The 20,274-nt window shown below is 39.0% G+C and overlaps 1 protein-coding gene across 4 annotated transcripts in view; it reads left to right on the top strand.

Annotated features, from left to right (window-relative positions):
- Window positions 1-13,700: 13,700 nt before the first annotated feature.
- The window catches only part of VPS13B (vacuolar protein sorting 13 homolog B), a 424,870-nt gene continuing 418,296 nt past the window's right edge, over window positions 13,701-20,274 (top strand). For 3 of the 4 annotated variants that reach the window (XM_027692551.1, XM_027692552.1, XM_027692549.1), the window contains exons 1-2: window positions 13,701-13,781; window positions 14,508-14,685. In XM_027692551.1, the coding sequence (XP_027548352.1) occupies window positions 14,539-14,685 (147 nt within the window). In that variant the 5' untranslated portion in view covers window positions 13,701-13,781; window positions 14,508-14,538. Of the gene's footprint in view, window positions 13,782-13,822; window positions 13,881-14,507; window positions 14,686-20,274 lie in introns of those variants that run through there. The other variant, XM_027692550.1, reaches the window with a different exon arrangement.

Raw genomic sequence — 20,274 nt, 5'->3', positions numbered from 1 at the left:
CCCATTACTAATTATGTACATACTTTGCTGCTTTTGAAAGCTAGGTTTCCAAGCATGTACACTGTACTTCAGTTAAATAGAAGTGCAAGCAATTAAAAAAATACAAATGTTTTTGCACTGCAATATTTAAGGAAAGAACCATTTACAAATATAATTCTCTAGAATAATAGAAAATCTTTTAACAATGGTCAGAGGACAAATTAATTTTGTTTATAATTTCAAAATTATGTTTGTATGCTTACATTTTTGAATTATTTATTAATATTTTTTAATACTTTATTAAAATATGTATTTGTTTTTTAATATAAGAAGTTACATTCACTTTTTTCATGTTTCATTTCAAATTCTTGCAATTACGCTGTTAGTTTCTTCTAACACCCTGAAAGAGGGACAGACGTACACAACAATAAGCTGAACCTCAGGAAAAGTTAAATTATACTGGAAGATAGGCTGTTACAGCACAATATGTCGTACATTATAAACAACATTAAATTGCCTCTTGAAATAAACATTGTATTGGCAGTAATTAGCCCTTAGGATTGTCTTTTGTGTATTGGATACCTGTTAAGCCACAGTCAAATCTCCTTATGATGCTTCAGCCATACATTTAAGTGAGCATAAAATATAATCCTATAGCCCTTTTGCGAATGGATTCACTCACACCAAAGTCCCACTAAAGGGGTGGTTGCTTCATGACTAGAAGGACACTTAGTAAGTCATGGGTCATATGTGTCCTACATGGAAAACCACACTATATATCTTCCAGTTTAAGGTTTTGATTTATTGTACTTTCATCTTAATTTTGCCCCTGTAAATAACATGTCATGGAAAGGAATCTTTTACTTTGCTTTTGATTGAGACATTTGCTATACTCTGCACATACCTTTTAATGATTGATGTCATGGTGCAATCTTTGCGCCAAAACTTGAAAAAAGCTAATGTTTAATGATTTTGTAATGGAATACTTTTGACTTAGTTCTGCCAAGAATCACTACATGCAGGGCTCTGTCATGTCCTGATCCTATTTATCTCAGTGAGGCTCTTGATAATGAGAAAACAAAATTTCTATCTTCCATGCGTGGAAACAAATTTTTCATTCATCCACATTCTTCCCAGTAGAGAAACTGTCTCAGATGCAGGTATTCTTGACCAGGTTTTGTCTCATAGGAGATTTATGTAAATTACCATTAAGGTAACTTATTTTACGGTAACAGTCTGCAAAAGGTATGTTTTGTGACAGCAACACTTTTTTTTTTCATAGCAATGAAGTGTTTTGAATTGAAGGTATCCCTTCAACTAGAGAAAGACAATTGAAAGCAGAGGTCTCCCGTGCCTCCCATGATGCAAACAGCTAACAGAAGCATTTTATATCTTTGTCGCTTAGGAAGTAAATGATAGGAAGAGGGCCCAAAAGCCACTCTACCCCTAGAGGACAGTGGAACTCCAGGAGGTACACTGGATACACAGAACTCTCTATACCTCCCTTTTAAAACGTAACCACGGGGAAAGGTTACATTATATTGCAGCAGAGAAGCAACAAAGTAATTTATGCTGCTCAGTTTAAAAGCATCACATTTTTATACAATAACAAAAAAGCAGAGAGTCTGAGTCATTAGAAAAATACTTGCACAGCTGGTAAATTGTATTTTTTATGGACCTTTTACATGTGATTCTAAGCACTAAGTATACACATTATTAGGGTCAATCCAAATCCAGGCTGATGAAAAATCCAAAGTGTTGGAGGATTTAGGATCTTCCTGTGGATTTTGTTGTAGCCTCCACATCTATGCTTTCATTAAAATAATATATGTTCTAACTTTCCAGGTTCTGAAAGGAGCCTTTACAATGTTAACCAGTGCACTATCTCACAGACCATACAGCCAACAGATTGAAACAATACTACTATGTAGAATAACAACAATATTTATTCTGTATTTTTGTCTTCCTAGAACGGATTGACCACTGATTCAGAAGCAAGGAACTACTGTGATATGGCCCTGGCTTCTCACTCAATTGGAGGTGGCAATGTTTTAGTGGTTTTAGTGCTAATCATCTATGAAAGAGCACAAAAGGTAGCACGCCCCCAGAGAGCAAGACGATCAGGGTCTGTGTGGCTGTTACAACCCCACTAAGAGGATTGTACTACTCTGTTCTTTCATCTTTGTAAAGTGAGAGTGAAACAGTCCATCATAAATTTGCTTAGCTGGGAAAAATGATACATCTGCTGTCCATTCTTATTTTGTCTTGGTGTCTGGAAAGAAGTGCTTCATTTCTTATTGCACCTGGACAAAGACAGACCTACAGTAGGTGCTCCCAGTTCCCTGAAGATTCTAGGATGTTTTGGTTTAAACTCCTGCTCTACTCAGACTTGGGTTCACCTACTTTGCACACTGCATTTATTTTGGTTGTATTTCTCTGTGGTCACTATATCCCTCTCTTTATCTAGTATACAATTCTGAGAATGGCAGTGAACAGGAAGGCTTTTAGTCCTCTTGCCAGTTCACACAGTCTGCTGCTAGAAAGCCCTTGAGCTAAAAAAGATTAGAAGACGTAATTCTCCATGAGCCAATGCCCATTGCTTTTATCTCAAATGGTTTTAAAGGCCATCCAAGTAATGTAAACTGGATTTACATTACTCCGGTCCATGGATTGGATCTCACCAAAAGGATTTTGCTACCAAAATTACTTGCATTGCAGCAAAACCAAAAGCTGAAATCAGGAATTGAAGTAATGTTTTACAAGACACTATACAAATCCAGAACAAAAAGATGATCCCAACCTGAAAAATATACAACATAAAGGAGTCACTTGGCTTTATGCTTTCCCCAGATGTAACAGTTAGCATGTGTTTTGTACATCAGCTTTGCTACATGAAAAATGGTTGCACCTAATTACATCCTAAGGTAACAACATGGAGATATGACTGATGGATGGGGAGCCCAAGGACATAATCGCATGACAGTGATCCATCAGACAGGGAGGGTATCAGTTCCCTTGCTCCCAGCTGTTGTCATTTTGGAAGACATCTTGATGATAGTGAATGTTATGGAAAGGAGATGACAAAGCATAGTGAAGGTTTTTATAGATGTTTAAAACATGTTGTCTCAATACATGAAAGACTGCTTAGTTGATAACGTACACAGGGTGAAAAACTTGGTGTTGGGATGGTTATTTGCATCTCTGCCAGAGCAGGAATGAGTATGTATCTGTTGCAATAGTAAAGGAGGGAGAGTAAGGGTAATATGCTTGAAAGAAATGCAAAGTAATGAAAATTAAATCCTTCATCTCTACTGGGATAAACTCAGACAACTTAATGGAGTGATGCTAAGGGAAGGTTGGTACTTTGTAGAGAAATGGTGTAGATTTGCAATTGTCAAGTGCTTTAGAAAAGGATGCTGTGGTGCCTCAGACATGAGCTGATGAGAACATGAACTTTATCTTGCTAATTAATAGGAGCTGTCCCACTTTCAGAAGTTTTCCACTAGTGAAGTTTAGGTTACCTTGATATTTTTTTCCAACTTCCCTAAAACAAGGACTCACCATTTCTCAGTATCTGAATTTCTGTGTCTGAAAGAAGGAAATACACTGTCCTATGAAATACCATTATTTCTCCCTTTTCACACAGATTTGTTTCTTTTTGAAAAAGGAACTGTGTGAAACATGAGAGAACGTGGAGGTATGAAGAGAAAATAGCCTAAAATGACTCAGGTTTTTCAGGTAATTTGTGCCCAGAATTAAAATCAGCAGCTGTGTTCTGTTGCAAAGAGAACGTCTTTTCAGTACACTAAATCGTTAGGTCTAATTTGCATTTCCAGAAATCTTACATGTTTGTTTGAAAACATAATAAAGGTTATGAGAAAACATCTGGATGTAAGAATGAGATCTGTTGCTGCAAAACAGGTGATTCAGCCTTTCAAATAAAATCTAAGAACTAATTTTGGAAAGTTCTTTCCATCTCATAGACTTGTTGATATTTATTCTTAGATATTAGATATCTATGTAAATCTTGAATAAACTATCTGAAACTGTACAGATGCCAAGAAGTTTTATTTTTGCAGTCTGTGTCACAAATGTAAATTACTGATAGATTGAGTTAGTCGTATTTTCATCATTTGTCACATAGACCTTAAAAAATTCCAACATGAAACAAGACTCAGAAAAGAGTGAGAGCCAACACCAATAAAAATTTTTGTAATATCTTATACAACATTGTAATAATCTCTCACTTAAATCATGCTATAAATATTTGCTTACTTTATAAAACAGTCTCTCGAATTTTGGCTACCATTAGTAACCTGGGGTAAGCCAACATTCTTCCTATCCTTCCATGTTTTAGTTTCTATGGAGAAAATATAGGGTGCATATATGTAACTGAAATGGCATCAAGACTATCAATACCATCATCCTTTGACAAATGAATGATATTGATCTGTACATAAAGAACTGTTCCCTGTATTGTGGCTGGATGACATACATGCATAACAAGAAGTATAACAAGAAGTATAACAAGAAGTTCTTGTGCATCACATCAATGCATGTGGGATACAGCACACTGGAAATCAATACTAACTGGTAGTATGTCACATAAAAGTATGGACTGACAAAAAGAAATAAAAATTAAGCCCTTAGAATAAAATACAAATATGCAACAGTGCCTACTTAGTGATCTCAAGATTGAAAGGAGAAGTTTCCACTTTCTGCAACTTCCATTTCACACCTAGATTACTGTTGTTACCAATACTGAATCTAAAATGTGGACAGGAAATGACATGAATGAAAAGAAAAAATCCTGGAAAGCAAGCAATTGATAATGGCTGCTGAAATAGCAAGAATAAACCCAGAGTGCCTCAAAATTTGTAACCAAAGCAAAAATGTCTCAAAACTGCAATGTGATGAATAGGTGGTGTACTTATCTCCCGATCACCTTTTCCAGGCCTCTTCTACATTCTCCGTATTCACCCACTCTGTCTTCTCAGTTTAAAATTTAATCAAACAAAAAAATTTTAAACTACACCTTGTCTCTCAGGAGCAGAGGGAATCCTGAGCAGTCAGAAGTGGGATCCTTACAGGGCTTTTACAGCTATTGATTTTTGGAGAGGTGTGAAACAGCTACTTAATTTCCTGACAAAATATGTCAGAATGTCTTTTAATGCTAACATCTGCAAGTTTTCTGGCCTGTAAGTTATATGCTAGGACAGAGACATAAGAAATTACTAAATGTTCTGGAAAGGACAAAAAGCCTCCTTCATTTTATAGATCCATGTATCTTAATTATCTGCTTTCCATATTTTTTCTTTACTCCTTTGTCTCTTTCACAGTCTGATTTCAATTTATACACACTGTTTTCAATATTAGGATTCATGTTTACTAATCTGTAAAGTCCAAGAAACCCAGGAGATCAGTCCTGAAATAATAAAGACTTATTCACATGGAGCTGTGGCTGCCAATCAGGTTCCAAGGGTGGCTTTGTGGTGCTGACATGTTTTCGTGGCTTTGCAGTTCTTGTAGGTGTTCAACATTCCTGTTTTTCATTAAGATCAGCTTTACAATATGCAAATCAAATCTAAGATAATTTTTGCCTACATTATGAAGAAATTTTAGAACAGACCAGCTTCTGCAGAAATGCTTCAGGTGCAGCCGCAGGACTGTAAGAAGAAGAGCATCATGGAATGTTATAGTTTCACTGAGAAACTCATTTTGGCCATAAATAATGAAGGAAACTGGATTTTAGCATAATTTCAGCAAAAATGTTCCTGAGTGTTGCCATTTCTATCTTCATCCTCTAAAGAATGAACCACTGACACAGAAAGCAGATGTTACTTTTACCTTTTGGTAACATGTAATATTTTTAAAATGAGGAAAAATTATAATAGCAGAGTAATATGTATATTTATAAATATTTATTTGAAATATCATGGCTAGGCTTCGTGAATGAAGATTTGGGAAGGACCCTACCCACACTTGCTGCAAGCACGCTGGTGGCTAAGAAGGCCATTGTGAGATAGCCAAGTCTGGTTGCAAAAGGCACAGTGGAAAGACTCCTTAGGTGGTATCGACAAGACACGGTTCTTTCTATGTTGTCTTTTCTCCTCGAGAGTGATCCTGTGTGCTTTCTCAAAAGAAGCAGCAGCGTTATAGATGGTGTGTCTCCAGATCTCCCGATTGGAGGCCAGAGTAGACCAACGATGATTATTGATATGGCCAAGGCTGAGACATTGTTTCAAGGAGTCCTTGTATCTCCTCTTCGGAGCTCTTGTCTTGCGGCAGCTGATGGCAAGTTCACCATAAAGCAGGATCTCAGGGAGGCGGTGGTCCTTCATCCTGGAGACGTGCCCTGCCCAACGCAGCTGTGTTCTCAGCAACATGGACTCAATACTCGTAACTGCTGCCTGTTCTAGAACAGACGTATTAGTCACATAATCTGACCAGTGGATGTTTAGGATTGTACGGAGACAGCGTTGATGGAAGCGTTCTAAGAGTCGCAGGTGGTGGCGGTAGATGACCCGTGATTCAGACCCATATAAAAGAGTAGACAGCACAATGGCCCTGTAAACACTGATCTTTGTACTTTTCTTCAGGTGTTTATTTTGCCAAACTCTTTTATGAAGATTTCCGAAGGCACTATATGCCTTTGCTAACCTGTTGTCTATCTCTCCATCAATCTTACCATCTGAGGAGATGATGCTTCTCAGGTAATTAAACTGCTGGACTGATTTGAGCTCTGATTGGCCAATGGTGATATGGGGATGATGAAAGACTTCCTGAGGTGCAGGTTGATGAGGAACTTCTGTCTTCTTTAAGCTGACTTCCAGCCCAAAGAGCTCAGCAGCATCTGCAAAGCAGGATGTTAAACGCTGCAGAGCTGCTTCTGTGTGGGCCACAAGGGCGGCATCATCAGCATAAAGCAGCTCCCGGACAAGATGGTTTAAGGTCTTAGTGTGGGCCTTCAGTCACCTTACATTGAATAGGCTTCCATCAGTACGGTATCAGATGTAGATACCATTTTCTTCATTGAGGTCTGCCGTGGCCCTTTGGAGCATCATACTGAAAAAGATTGTGAATAGGGTTGGTGCAAAAATGTAGCCTTGTTTCACACCATTGGTTATCTGAAAGGGCTCAGAAAGTGCATTGCCATATCTGACTTGGCCGCGCTGATCCTCATGGAGTGAGATGATCATTTTAAGGAACTTGCGGGGACATCCTAAACATTCCAAAATCTGCCACAGACCTTTTCTGCTCACAGTATCGAAAGCCTTGGTGAGGTCAATAAAGGTTACATAGAGACCTTTATTCTGTTCCCTACACTTCTCCTGCAGTTGTCTGAGAACAAATATCATGTCTGTAGTACTCCTGTTGGCTCTGAAACCACATTGGCTTTCAGGTAGAATTCCTTCTGCTATAGCGGGTATTAGTCTGTTCAAGAGTATTCTTGTCAGGATTTTGCCAGCAATGGAAAGCAGAGAATACCTCGGTAATTTGAGCAGTCTGATTTATCTCCTTTCTTCTTATACAAGGTGATGATGACTGCGTCACGAAGGTCTGATGGTAGTTCACTAGGCTTGAAGATCATCCCATAAATCCCTCTCCCGAAACACTTTGGCAACATATTTGAAATATATTTATAGCATATTTAGGTATTTAATATTTATTGAAAGGAATTTATAAGTACAAATACATATAAAATTATATACTTGTAATTTTTTGTAAATGTAAATATAAAAATACCAGAGAAAAGCCATCATTTAACTCCTGAAAAGCAGGAATATTTTAAAAGAATGTATGCTAGAAGTTGTCATTGGAAATACACATTTTGCATGAGCAATACAGGAACAGTCTAGCAAAACCTGTGTGAAACTTTTAGTGCATAAATCTCCTCATACCCAGAGGCAGTAATAAGTTACATGTTTATCTACATATAAATTTTTAAATTGTCAAACATATATTTCATGTACCACAACCAGAAATAACATCTTCTTGGCTGCCTTTTTTGGATGTATTTCACATTAGGTGTAAAAGTCAAAGACACCACTTTATACCCAAAGGATACATAAACACTTGAAGCATATCAGAACAGGTCAAATATTGCTATAGACCCTAGAATTTCACTAATGCAGGCGGGCAATTGTTCTCCTTTGTTACCAATTCAACAAAGACTTGAAAAACACTTCCAAGTTTTAACTTCCCTGGTTAGATGGCCAGGACTGCCTCTCATGATTTACCTGAAAGTTATAGTCCTAGAAGACTGAACTGTACATTCCCACCCTGTTCCATTCAGGTTTCCTATCTTGTCTTTCATTTATTCCTGTGCGTGAAAAAAAGTTCAGTACCATGTACATTGTAGAAATGCAATATTACCTCTATATTTGAGGTTTAATAATTCCCAAATGAATCCAAATGTATGTAAAAAGAATTCATTCATGCAATCTACATATAAAAACACCAGTTACTGTAGTTAAATCCTTACATTTGAGTGCACCACCACTGTTTGGACCACTACACTGCTCACTCTGGCTAAATCAATTTTTAGTCCATTGCTCACCTTTCTGAAGAGGGGGGTCGACAGACATTTGCCCTGTTAACTCACCGTGAACAAGCACAGACAGGGTAGACATCGTGGAAAGCTGGTGAAGCTTGAGCTGGATTAGCACCGAATCTGCATAAATGTGCCTCGCTCCCCACATTCTGTCCCCAAGCTGCTGCAGGGATTTAAATTTAACAGACTCAGGAAAAGTCATTTCCTAAAAAGCCAGATGAGGCAGCAATGAGCTGGGATTATACATTAAAAGGTACCTGCTCCCAGAATTTCCTGACCTTTGTTCACTAAATTAATACTTTTTTGTGTGTGTTTGTTTCACTTGGTGTGAAGGTAACTGTTTCAACAGATTCTTGCTCACAATCATAGTTACAAAACATAAATTTATTTTAATTTTTTTATATCACTTTTTCATTTTAAAGGTGCCACAATTAAGTCTATTTTCCTTAACGCTTGAAAAAAATGTCTACTTCAAGCCTACAGCTGAAAGTTTTTTCAGTATGATTTTCCGGCACAATTTAGGGAATAGAAAAACAAATAAAATTTATGATAAACAATCTAGAATATACCTAACATTCAGATTACAATGTAAGCATTTGTTCATTTTTTTAAAAATTTGTTTTTATTGTTTCCAAATTTCAAATCTATGTGCATTTTGATGAACTCGAAAATAACCCTACAGTAATAAAAGTGACATGGCAATTTTTGTTTCCCAGTTTCTTATGGCTATATATGATTTAATAATTAGATAACATGACATCGCTAATAAGCCATTTACTTCTAACGGCAAAGCAGACTGATTTATGTTGTTTGGTTTTGCTGATGCATTTTTTTAATGTTTGAAAAATATTAGAAGATACATATTTTAGTCAGTTTAGACTCGAACTCAGGAAATTCCCAGTAAAACAGTGAGGGTAATTCATAATATGTTTATAATATATTATATATTATAATATATACATAAGATACAATATAATTTGCTACAAATAATAATTTGCAGTAAAAACTGAAAAAGGAACCAACAAGAAACGTTACAAATTTTTATTTCCTTCACAGGTGATTCTAAAATATCTCTTTTAGCACTGATTATTTATGATTACCAACTCCTTCACATTGTAGTTTTATGCTGTCTATGGGACACCTCAGTGGGCTATAAAGAATCATAAAACAGCGAAGTTTTCTCCCATGTGGACAGACTGGAGGCTGGTACCAGCTGCCCATATCCATGCTGCTATACTTGGAGGCATAGGAGCAGGACAGACATGGACAGCAGTTTGCCCAGTAAGTTATCCTCTTTAAAGTACCAATGTTAGCCAAGGGACGTAGTGAAGGAGGTTAGAGGACTGAAAACCTTTTTCCAGTGTAAAAAGGAGATCCTCACAGGTTGTTTCTTAACCCTCCTGGTCAGTAACCTCAGATTTCCTCCCGTTCTGCAAACTGCCTGGGCCAAATATCTAAAAATCTATTTAAACGTCTCTTTTCCTCGTTTTTCCCCTTGATTGCAGCCTCAGGCTGATTGCCCTGGTTGATACCATACCTGGAGTGCTGTGTCCAGTTCTGAGCTCTCCAGTTTAAGAAAGACAAGGAACTACTGGAGATGGTCCAGTGGAGTGGTATGAAGTTGTTTAGGGGATTGGAGCACCTCAGTTACAAGGAAAGGCTCAGGGAGCTGGGCCTGTTTAGCCTGGAGAAAGGAAGACTTGAGAGGGGACCTGAAGGGAGGGTGTCAAGAGGATGGAGCCAGGCTCTTCTTGATGGTGTCAAGCAATAGGATGAGAGGCAATGGGCAGAACTGATGCACAGGAAGTTCCACCTGAACATGAGGAAGAACTTTACTGTGACAGTGAAAGAGAACCCAGAGAACAGGCTGCCCAGGGAGGTTGTGGAGTCTCTTTCTCAGGAGATATAAAGCCGTCTGGACATGATGCTGTGCAGCCTGCTCTAGGCAAACCTGTTCTAGCAGGAGGGTTGGACTAGATGATTTCCAGAAGTCCCTTCCAACCCCAACCATTCTGTGATTGAGTGATTCTGTAACAGACACTTAATCATCCTCTACCTTTTCTAGACTTCCATAATTTTTTTATGAACTCTATTTTTACCCTCTTGTTTGTATTTTATTGAACCTGCTTCTGTTGCAGAAAATGGCAAATCACCCATAGCAGCAAAAACACTGAAGCTAAAAACACATTGACAGACTCTTTTATCAAGAAAAAGTACTCTGCAGGCAAACACATTTTCTGAGAACCTCCTGTAAGTGCTGTTCTTCTTTTCCTTTTGGCGAAAAGTTACAGGATCTTGTGTACACTTTTCCAGTTTCCAGGTTAAATCGTACCTACTTTTGTTAGCTTTTAAGGGATTTGCAATTGCTCAAGTTATAAGAATGAACAAGATGTGCATACCACTAGACCTGCACTTTTTAATTATACTTATCCTGTGCATTTCACTGAATTGACGAAATACTGAATAAATTGGAATAGCTGAAGCAGCTGACATTTCTGGCAGACATGCCCTTGTTGCTTTAGTACGCCCAAGTTCATTGCTGCACACCACCTGCCTGTTACCTGCAAATTCCCCATGTACTCTCATCCCTCTGTACATCAGGGACCTTTTGTAATCCTCTCCAACTACTCGTTTCATGCCACCCATTTAATTTTCTTCAAAGATTTATTCCTGCATGATCTCTTCCTTCCATTTTTTTTTCTATTTTTTTTTCCCTTCTGTAGGAAATAAATTATTCAGGGCGTCAACATACTTGAACTAGAACTGAGATGGAGGTAGTTATAATGAAATGCTAATAATTGCCAGGAAAATTACAAAGTTGTTCTCAGCTGCTAGATCTGCCAAGCAGCTGCCAGGAGCACTATGTGTTTCCCCTACTCTTCTTCTAATTTACTGATTTCTCACCAAAATAGGGCGTTGGTCTTCAATTCTAAACTTTCAGAAAACATTCCAGTGCTGATTGGATGTGTCATTCAAAATTAATCACATAATGGACAAAGAAACAGAGGAATGTTTTTCTGTTGAAATGAGGGCTTTTGATGCATGCTCAGGGTGTGCTTCAACATTACACTTATCTGTTGGCCCATCCCTCTGCTGTGTCAATGCAACTCTACAGGGAGGCTGTGCTATAAATGAGGTTGCTTCCATTAACATGGATTATTTCACTAAGCTGGCTTGCTGTGCAGACTCACGAGAAGTTTTACCAGTAAAATTCATCACTCCCACCACTCTCTAGCACAGATGTAGTAGTTCTGTAAAGGAACTCTTTTTAAAGAGTGTTAGTCCTAGAGAAATTGTAAGTCAGAAGCACAATCTTAATTAAAGACCACTGATGCTGTTAAAATCTTTCTGTCCCTCACCTGCCTGCTACCACCTCTTAGCCACAGGTTGCTGAAGAATGATACGGTCAAGCTGTGGGAGTGGTGAGCATTGTAAGAAGAAAAGTAGTCCAAGCTGCTTCAATTCTTTCTGAGGTGAATACTGTTTTATGGTCTGTGATTCACGAGTGAATATGGCACAGCAAGTGAGGCGATGGTGTACGTAAAATGAGGTTAGATTCATGGTTAACTCAGCATATGTATAACAGAGGAAGAACACACAGGTAATCCAACAGGAGCTGGAGCCTCCAGACCTTGAGTAACTCAGGCAGATTTCAACATATGTACTGCTATGGGGGGTAGGCTCCTACCTGAGTGCTCGCTCTTTGGGCTTCACATGAACTATCTCAAATGCTGTATAATGTTGTATTTTCTGTTTTCAGCCACATAACTACACTGCAGATTAAACACATGGGATTTAAAAATTTCCAGGAGGAATATGTAACTCAACAGGCATATTCCAGGCTTTTCTTTAAAACTCAAATCAGAGGCCTTTGTAAAAGCTTATTCATTATCTACATCAAAGCCATACCCACAGGCAATGCCTACTACACTTCTCTCTGACAGAAATGGGCCCATCTGCTTTCCACATGCCAATTTCCAAGGAGTCCATTAACTCACCTTTTCAGGGCGTTTGCTGCCAGGAGCAACCCCAAAAGGGTTTGAGGCTTTTGGCAAAGGCTTTTCTCTATGATCAACATGGTGAGAAGTGCTTTGGGCATGCAGATAATCAAGGGTATTCCTGGATGACAGGAACTCCTCTCACATTTGAAATGGTGAAATTCAGAACCTAAGAAGAACTTCACTCAAAAGCAAGCCGGAAAATGCCCACTTTTACTAAGCACCGTGGAAACAACAAGCATTTGCCACCACTAAGGGTCGCTCCACATGGTCACTCATCAATATTAATGATGTGAATCAAACCTTGGAGCTGGGCTGGCTGGGACAGCGGCACATCCCAGGGATTACTGGTGCTCCAGGTCAGAGCCCACCGTGCCCAAGTTCCCACAGCGGGGTTCATACATATCTGGGAGGCAGCCAGGCTGCTACGCCCTGGAAGGAGACTGTTGGGAACTGCATCCAATTCTGGGCCCCTCACTACAGACATTGAAGTGTTGGACTGTGTCCAGAGAAGGGCAGTGGAGCTGGTGAAGATTCTGGAGCACAAGTCTGATGAGGAGCAGCTGAAGGAACTGGGTGAGGCTGAGCCTGGAGAAAAGGGGTTGGACCTTATCACTCTCTACAACTACTGAAAGGAGGTTGTAGGTGGGGGTCGGCCTCTTCTGCCAGGCAACTGATGACAGGATGAGAAGACATAGTCTAAAGTTGCCATGGGGAGGTTTAGGCTGGACATCAGGAAGAATTTCTTCACAAAACGGGTGATTAGACACTGGAATGGGCTGCCCAGGGAGGTGGTAGTGTCACTGTCCCGGAAGTGTTTCAGGAAAGACTGGACGTGGCCCTCAGTGCCATGGTCTAGTTGACATGGTGGTGTTGGGTCATAGGTTGGACTCGACGATCCCATACATCTTTTCCAAACCATCCGACTCCAGCACAGCGCCCACACACGCGCAGCCTCACGAACACGCGCCGAACAGACCCCGCCCCCTCCCGGGCCCCGCCCCGCCCCCAGCAGGGCACGTGACCCCGCCCTCAGTGCCGCCCCTGGCCCCGCCCCTACGCTCCCGCCAAACGCTTCCGGCCGGGGCCGGCGGCGCAGCGCGCACGCGCCAGGGAACCCGGAAGCGGCGGCGCGGCGGGGCTGGGGCCGTAGCGCGGTGGGGTCGCTGCCAGCGCGGGGCTCCCAGCGCGGGGTCCCGCGGCCCGGCCCGCTCGGGGGGCGCGGAGCCTCGGGGCTGCTGCTGGAGCAGGTAAAGGGGTCCTGCGGTGGCGGGGGCCTGGGGAGGGACATGTGAAGATGTGTCCCGGAGGTATGGGCGGGGGCTCCCCGGCGCCGTGAGAGTGTCCGGGTGAGGCTACGGCGGTGACGGGGCGGGGAAGGGTCTCCTCGGGACGGCGGGGGTGTGGGAAAGGGTGTGGGGAGGTAGGAGAGTGACCTCGGCTCGGGTCATGGACGATGTTGGTTTCTTGGAGTTCAGGGTGGCAGGAAACTGGCGGGTTTGCCTTGGACACGGTGCTCGGAGGCTGACACCGGTGTCAGAGCGGAGAGGGGCATCTAAGGGCATGTTTTAGTGTGCACTTTTGTCTGTTAAAAGTTATCCTTTTTTGATGTTATCAAAAGTTATCCTTTTGATGACTCCGAAAAGCAGTTTTCCTGTCGTTTAAATGCTGTGTGATCATCTTTTCTGCTTTTTGGTTTGATTGGTTGACTTTTCTTTTGAGCAAGCCAGTTACTAGTTCATATATACACACACGTATATTTGTATATATATATGTATGTAAGCTGAAAATTTGTAGGTGCAAATAGATGTGCTTTCATCTTGCTATATGCTTTATATGTAACTATATGTATCTCTACCTATAAACACATATTTAGAATTATTTTCATACATTCAAACAGTGGGACTGGTGCATTATTGAAAATTAGGCCATCAGATTTGTAACTAATAACTCAATCTCTTGTCCTTTTTTCTTAGTGCTTGACCTGTAATATAGATATCTTCCAGGATGCTGGAGTCCTATGTAACTCCTATTTTGATGAGTTATGTGAATCGCTACATAAAGAATTTGAAACCTTCGGATCTGCAGTTGTCACTCTGGGGAGGAGATGTTGTACTTAGTAAACTTGAATTAAAGTTGGATGTACTTGAACAGGTATGTTATGTTTATAGTTGTTACAGTCTGTGCCTTTGATTTAAAAGAAGTTGACTGAATTATTTAGATTGGGCTGCACAGCTAAATAATCATTTAGTACTTGCTGCTTTTCTTCTCATGCAAGTCCTTTTTTTCCCCCCTGCATTTAGTTATTCTTGCTTTAATTTCATGCCATTTGTTTAGCAATGAATGGTAGTTCTTTACACATTCTGTAACTTACGGGGTGTGAAGAGAAAGGCCGTTTTGCGGACATGTTTCTTCTTTCAGTAACCATTGTTTTACAGTATGAACGTTAATGAAATTTCTTTTCCAGTCATATTTACTAATTGCATGTAGTAACTAATCCAAAATGTCACAAAGTAAAGTAGGATCTCTATAATTATGCAAGCTAAACACAGATTTGTTTTCTGTGTTTGGTTTTCTTACTTAAGATTTCATCATGCTAGTTGTATCTAAACTTAAGAGTAGTTGAGGGACAGATTTGATCAGCTGGTTTATGTAGATTAGATCAGAGACTAAAGACAAGCTTGACCAACTAATACACTAGATACAGAATTTGGAGTCTCCTGTCAATATAAATTAATTAAGTTTTAGCAGAGAGATGGTTTCCTTTTATGCTTATCTGAGTTGACAGCTTGAGTGTGTGAGACAAATAAAGCTGGTTTTTGTTGTGCACGGTGTAGCAAGTCTTAGCTAGAGTCCTGTGTCCAGATGTAGTCCAACCACGTGAAGGAACTGAGATAAATGCGGCAAAGAAGAATGGGAGATTTAGGCAATACATCCATTGAAAGAAGAATGAAATAGACAGGAAATGCATTTTTAATTTTGAATAAAATACGGGGAGACAAGATAGGCCAAGAATTATTTGGATGTGACAAGAAACGATGGAATAAATTGCACACAGGGAGTCTTAGGTTGGACATAAATGAAAATCTCATTTTTTAGTTTGATTATGAGGCATTGGAGTAGACTGAGGAGACTGCATAGTCTCTGTCGGGGACACCTTTTAAAATGTGGAAGAAGTACTTGTGGTTAATTAAGAATCTCTGATTCTGTTCTGGAAGAGGAGACAATCTTTCAAGCGATCCTATCCTATTTTCTGTGCCTTTTAAAGAGCCTGACTTGTCTGCCTTCAAGTATTTGTTGGCCTCTCTATTTTCTCTCAGGTCTATTAGTTCCTCATTTTCTTGACACAGCTTGTCCATACAGCTGATGTGGATACTAGACTTCAGTTGTGTAGGATGTGTTCCCCCTGTGAGCCTTTTTAAATGTATGTCTTATAGAACCAAAGAAGGACTGGTCAGAAAGGAATTCTGGAGGTCATGTAGTCCAGCCTCCTCTTCTGAGCAGGGCTGTTGCCAGCATTGTCAGACCAACTTATGTTTTTGTCCAGTTGAGTCTTGAAATCTCCTGTGTTGTGAAAACCTTCTCTCTGGGTAAGCTGTTTCAATGCTCCACCGTATAGAGAGAAAGCTTGTCCTAATAACAAATGATGACTTGTAATGGATGTATTAAACTTGCTGTATTACCTGACACTATTAGAATTTTGCTGCTGTCATTGGTGATATTCCTTTTCCAGTAGTTGCAGTTTGCTGGTGGGTGATCCCTGGCTTCGTCTTTGTCTACCTATGTGTCAGCTGGGTTCCTAAATATCCAGCTCAATCTAATAATGTCATGGCTCTTGTAGTGTTACCATATATACCCATGCTCATGACTTATCAGCTTGAATGGGGATGTGAATCTGTGATAAATGCAAAATTTAGCTCGGATTCATTGTTTTTACATTATTTGGCTGTGTGGTTGTGAAATGTAGTGATTGTAATTTGACTCTTATTATTCTTTGGAACTTGTCTGGACCCATGGACTGTATTTAGGGTGTCTTTCTCTTTTTTGCGGAAGGGATGCTGCTTTACACCTGCTCAGCAGAAGTCTTTGAGTATATAGTGTGTGGTAATACAATGACCCAAGCCTTTGCAGCTGGCAGGGAGCTCCCTTGAGAAGGTGGTTTCTAAAAATTACCAGCTATATTATTTTATTTGGGTTCTCTGCCATGATGGGTTCATGGTATCTGAAGTTAGTCACCCTAACTGCTCTGCTCTTTTAACATCCTTTCTGTCCCAGGCTATCCCCAGCCTGGTTCCCTACTCCTTATTTGTGATGAACACAGCTTTATTTTCATGCTTTAGGTTTTTAGATACAATTGCACATATCCTGGATATCTTTGTCTATAGCCTTGAACATTTTTCAGAGAATTCCACCTTTTGTGGAGTTATACGTGACTTTTTGGGAATGTTAGCATAGGTGCCAAACTACCTGGACAAAGCACCTTATAACAGATTTAGGACAAGTCGGTGCTTTGTCCCTCACTCCCCTCACTTCAGCTGATGTTAGTGTTCCCATGTTGTGCTCTTGCAGGCCACCGAACAGAATCCCAAAGGACAGGTGACAACAGAACATAAACTGCTGTCTGTCTTCTAAAAGCTTTTTGTGACCAACTTGGAACCAGTACCTTTTGAAATCAGATGTAATACAGTTGTAATAAAAGATAATGTAATACATAGAAAATTTATCAACCCCAAAGAGAATGTTTTCAGTACCTGAAAATACTTCGCATGTTTTTTGCATATATTTATGTATGTTTTATGCTCTCATTAAACTGAGCTGATTGTCATTGCAATAACTCTTAGGTCTGTCCTTCTCTCTGCTCCCTTTTTCTTTGTACAATGTCAGTTCTGTAGTGGAAGTCAAGTACTAGTTTGTACTCAGGTTCTACCTTCTGGATACAGTGTAGCTTTTGTAGTAATTGTGTCCCTCTTTGAGTAGCCAGCTAATTATAATTATATGTATATAATATATAATATTTTAATAATTATCTTTAGTTGAAGAATAAATCTGATAAAATTTTGGTATCTTTTTTCCCTATCTTGCATGATTCAATTACTGCAAGATGAAACATGCCAAGAAATTTTCCATCTATGCATAATGCACGCATTGTACAAAGATTATTTCAAGAAAGTAATATGCAATAAAAAATTAAATACTGCTTTTTGGAGAAGCCTTTTAAGCACTTGTCAACTTTTATGTGAGGTTCCCGTGGTACCAGGAGTAACAGAACTACCATGAACTTGGTGACCAACTTGTGTGTAATGTTTCTGTTGACACAGTGGTACCAAAGAGATAAGATACATGGTGAGCTCTTTTTGCAGCTTTTGTATATTCTCTTAACAATGTAGTTTTTTGTGTTAGCTGTTTTACAAACTCAGAAGAGAAAGATGAAGCAGTCTTTGGAAGACAAAGAATAGTTTGATCTAAAGATTGAGTTGTATTATAAGTGTGGATTTTTCATATCCAAAAGAATTTATAAAGACATATGAAAAATTCTAATTTACTTAAATAATTTTAAGGAAACTAGAGCACTGAAATATCTTTATTTTAGGTGTCTGTTATGTGCCACTGGGTTACTTGCGAAATACAGCCTTGACTGTGAGGAAAAGGTATTTAAGTTAATGCTGATGTGGAGAAAAATACTTGCCAAACACTCCACAGTTTGGGATAGTCTTGTGTTTTAGAGCAAGGGGAGATTTTAGGTAAAGGGGCATTATGGTCATCTAGTCTGCAGTCTTGCATGATATCAATCCGTTATTTATGGGTCAAGCCCAGAAGTTTGTTTTTAGTCATATAATATTTTTATGAAGGATCTATGTGATGTACATGTAAAATCTAAAATGTAATGTCTAATCAGTCATGAGTACAGAAGAAATATTAAGAATTTCAAGCAGTACTTAATGAAAGGGGAAAGATTGCATAGGAAGTGAGGAGGAATAAAAGTGGTCTTTGTTATGCTATATTATGAACAGGTTTATAAATTCAGCGCACACATGTATTGTCTATTGAAATAGTACAACAGAGAGTTCTCTGCACTGCTTTAAGAAAATTAGAATAATGCCAGACAACATTTGTATCTGAATTTCTTTGAGAAAGAATTATCTTTTAAATATGTAGTGCATTTGCTTGTGTCACCTAATTTTGAAATAATTCCTACTTCTGTTTCTTTCAATATCTTGCAGTTAACTAGACAAAAATGAGAATATGTTAAATCCATCCAGAATATAGTGGAAAAAGAGCTATTCTAGAATGCCTTTTGAAGTAAACACAGGTCAGGATCTAAATAGACATTGAGGTATTGATGAGTGACATAAAATTTAGAAAACTACGTGTCTGGAATGGGAATTTATTTCTATTACTGTTAACAGTGATAGTTTGCTATCTTGATCTGTGAAAGCATTGTCTCTTAAGTTGTATTTTTAGATTGTATGTTCTTTTATAATTTACTTAAGTGCCACTCCCCCTCCCCCCAAAAAAACCCAACAGAAAACCACAACAAAACTCCAGGACAAAAGGCTCTATTTAATTTATTGCATGATTACTGTAGCAACATGTGTAGCTAAACTGCCCAGTACTTGCTTTTTAGTGTCTTAACTGAAACTGTTTGGATTAAAATTTTATTTGTGTTGCTTGTGAGCATACAGCTGAATTTTTAGGAGAGAGGCTTTTGGCTAAAATCCTTAAGTATTTTAGTGAATGAGATGAAGAAAAAACACTTTGTGAAAACAAATTAGCCATTTCCTTCAAACCTTTTATGAGAAACTCTGTAACTGTCATCTTTTAGAATAGAGACTTGAAATTAGATGTGACTTTGTGTAAGCATGGCTGAGGAAGGAGTCAGGAGTTTTCCTAACATGAAACGGGTGTGTTTTTTTTTGAACTTCATTAACGAAAGCTCATTAAACTCCCAAAATTAATTTATAAACTGAAAGCTGTACTTGGCAAAAAAACCCAGAGCCATAATTTTATATAGTTTTCTTCTCTGAAGATTTTGTCAGCAGTTAATGTACTTTCATCTGCTCTCAGATGCAAGATGAACTTTTTCATAGTACCAGTAGAAAGGCTGAAGAGGTATCAGCTGCAGAGTGGAAAGCGTTCCTTAAAACAGCTCCTATTAGCAGCTTTGTTGGTGTCGTGGTGATAGGTATTCCTGAGTAAAAATTGTTAACTTGTCTTTTGGGTGACTAATTAGAGGCTATCTCAGAATGCTAACCTGTCACAAATGTAATAGTGATTGTTTCAACTCTCAACTTAGGACATGGTAACTACTTAGGAAAATCAAAAATTTTGGTGGGCTTTCAAAACATGTCACTAAGGTTTAATTATATATTCATAATTTGTAAATTTATCCTTGATTTTATTTCAAGATATTAGGAAAATAATGACATAAGCTAGCTTCACAGAAATATTCTATAGGCAGATTTTTAAGACTTTATAATATATGTCACGTACCAAAGGCAAAATACCTTTGTCCCCAAATTTTATTCATGTAGAAGCTCTATACAGCGGGGATAGGTCTAGGGTCAAGCAGTGCAGGAAAAGAGGCTTTCTGCGTCTACTTCTAGATATTTGTCTAAAATTGCCTAGCAGCTCGCCTGTTTGACCTCTGAGTTTCTTGGGCCTTTTCTATTTAACATCTTTTCATTCAGAGGAGTTCTGAGTTGAATGTTGTATGTACCCAAACTGAGCCAAGGTGCAAAGGTA

This window comes from Neopelma chrysocephalum, unplaced genomic scaffold (genome assembly GCF_003984885.1).
Source record: "Neopelma chrysocephalum unplaced genomic scaffold, ASM398488v2 Primary Assembly neopelma1_86, whole genome shotgun sequence".
NCBI classification, from domain to species: Eukaryota; Metazoa; Chordata; class Aves; order Passeriformes; family Pipridae; genus Neopelma; species Neopelma chrysocephalum.
Note: the sequence above shows the minus strand (reverse complement) of the source record. Positions and strands in the feature narration are given on the sequence as shown.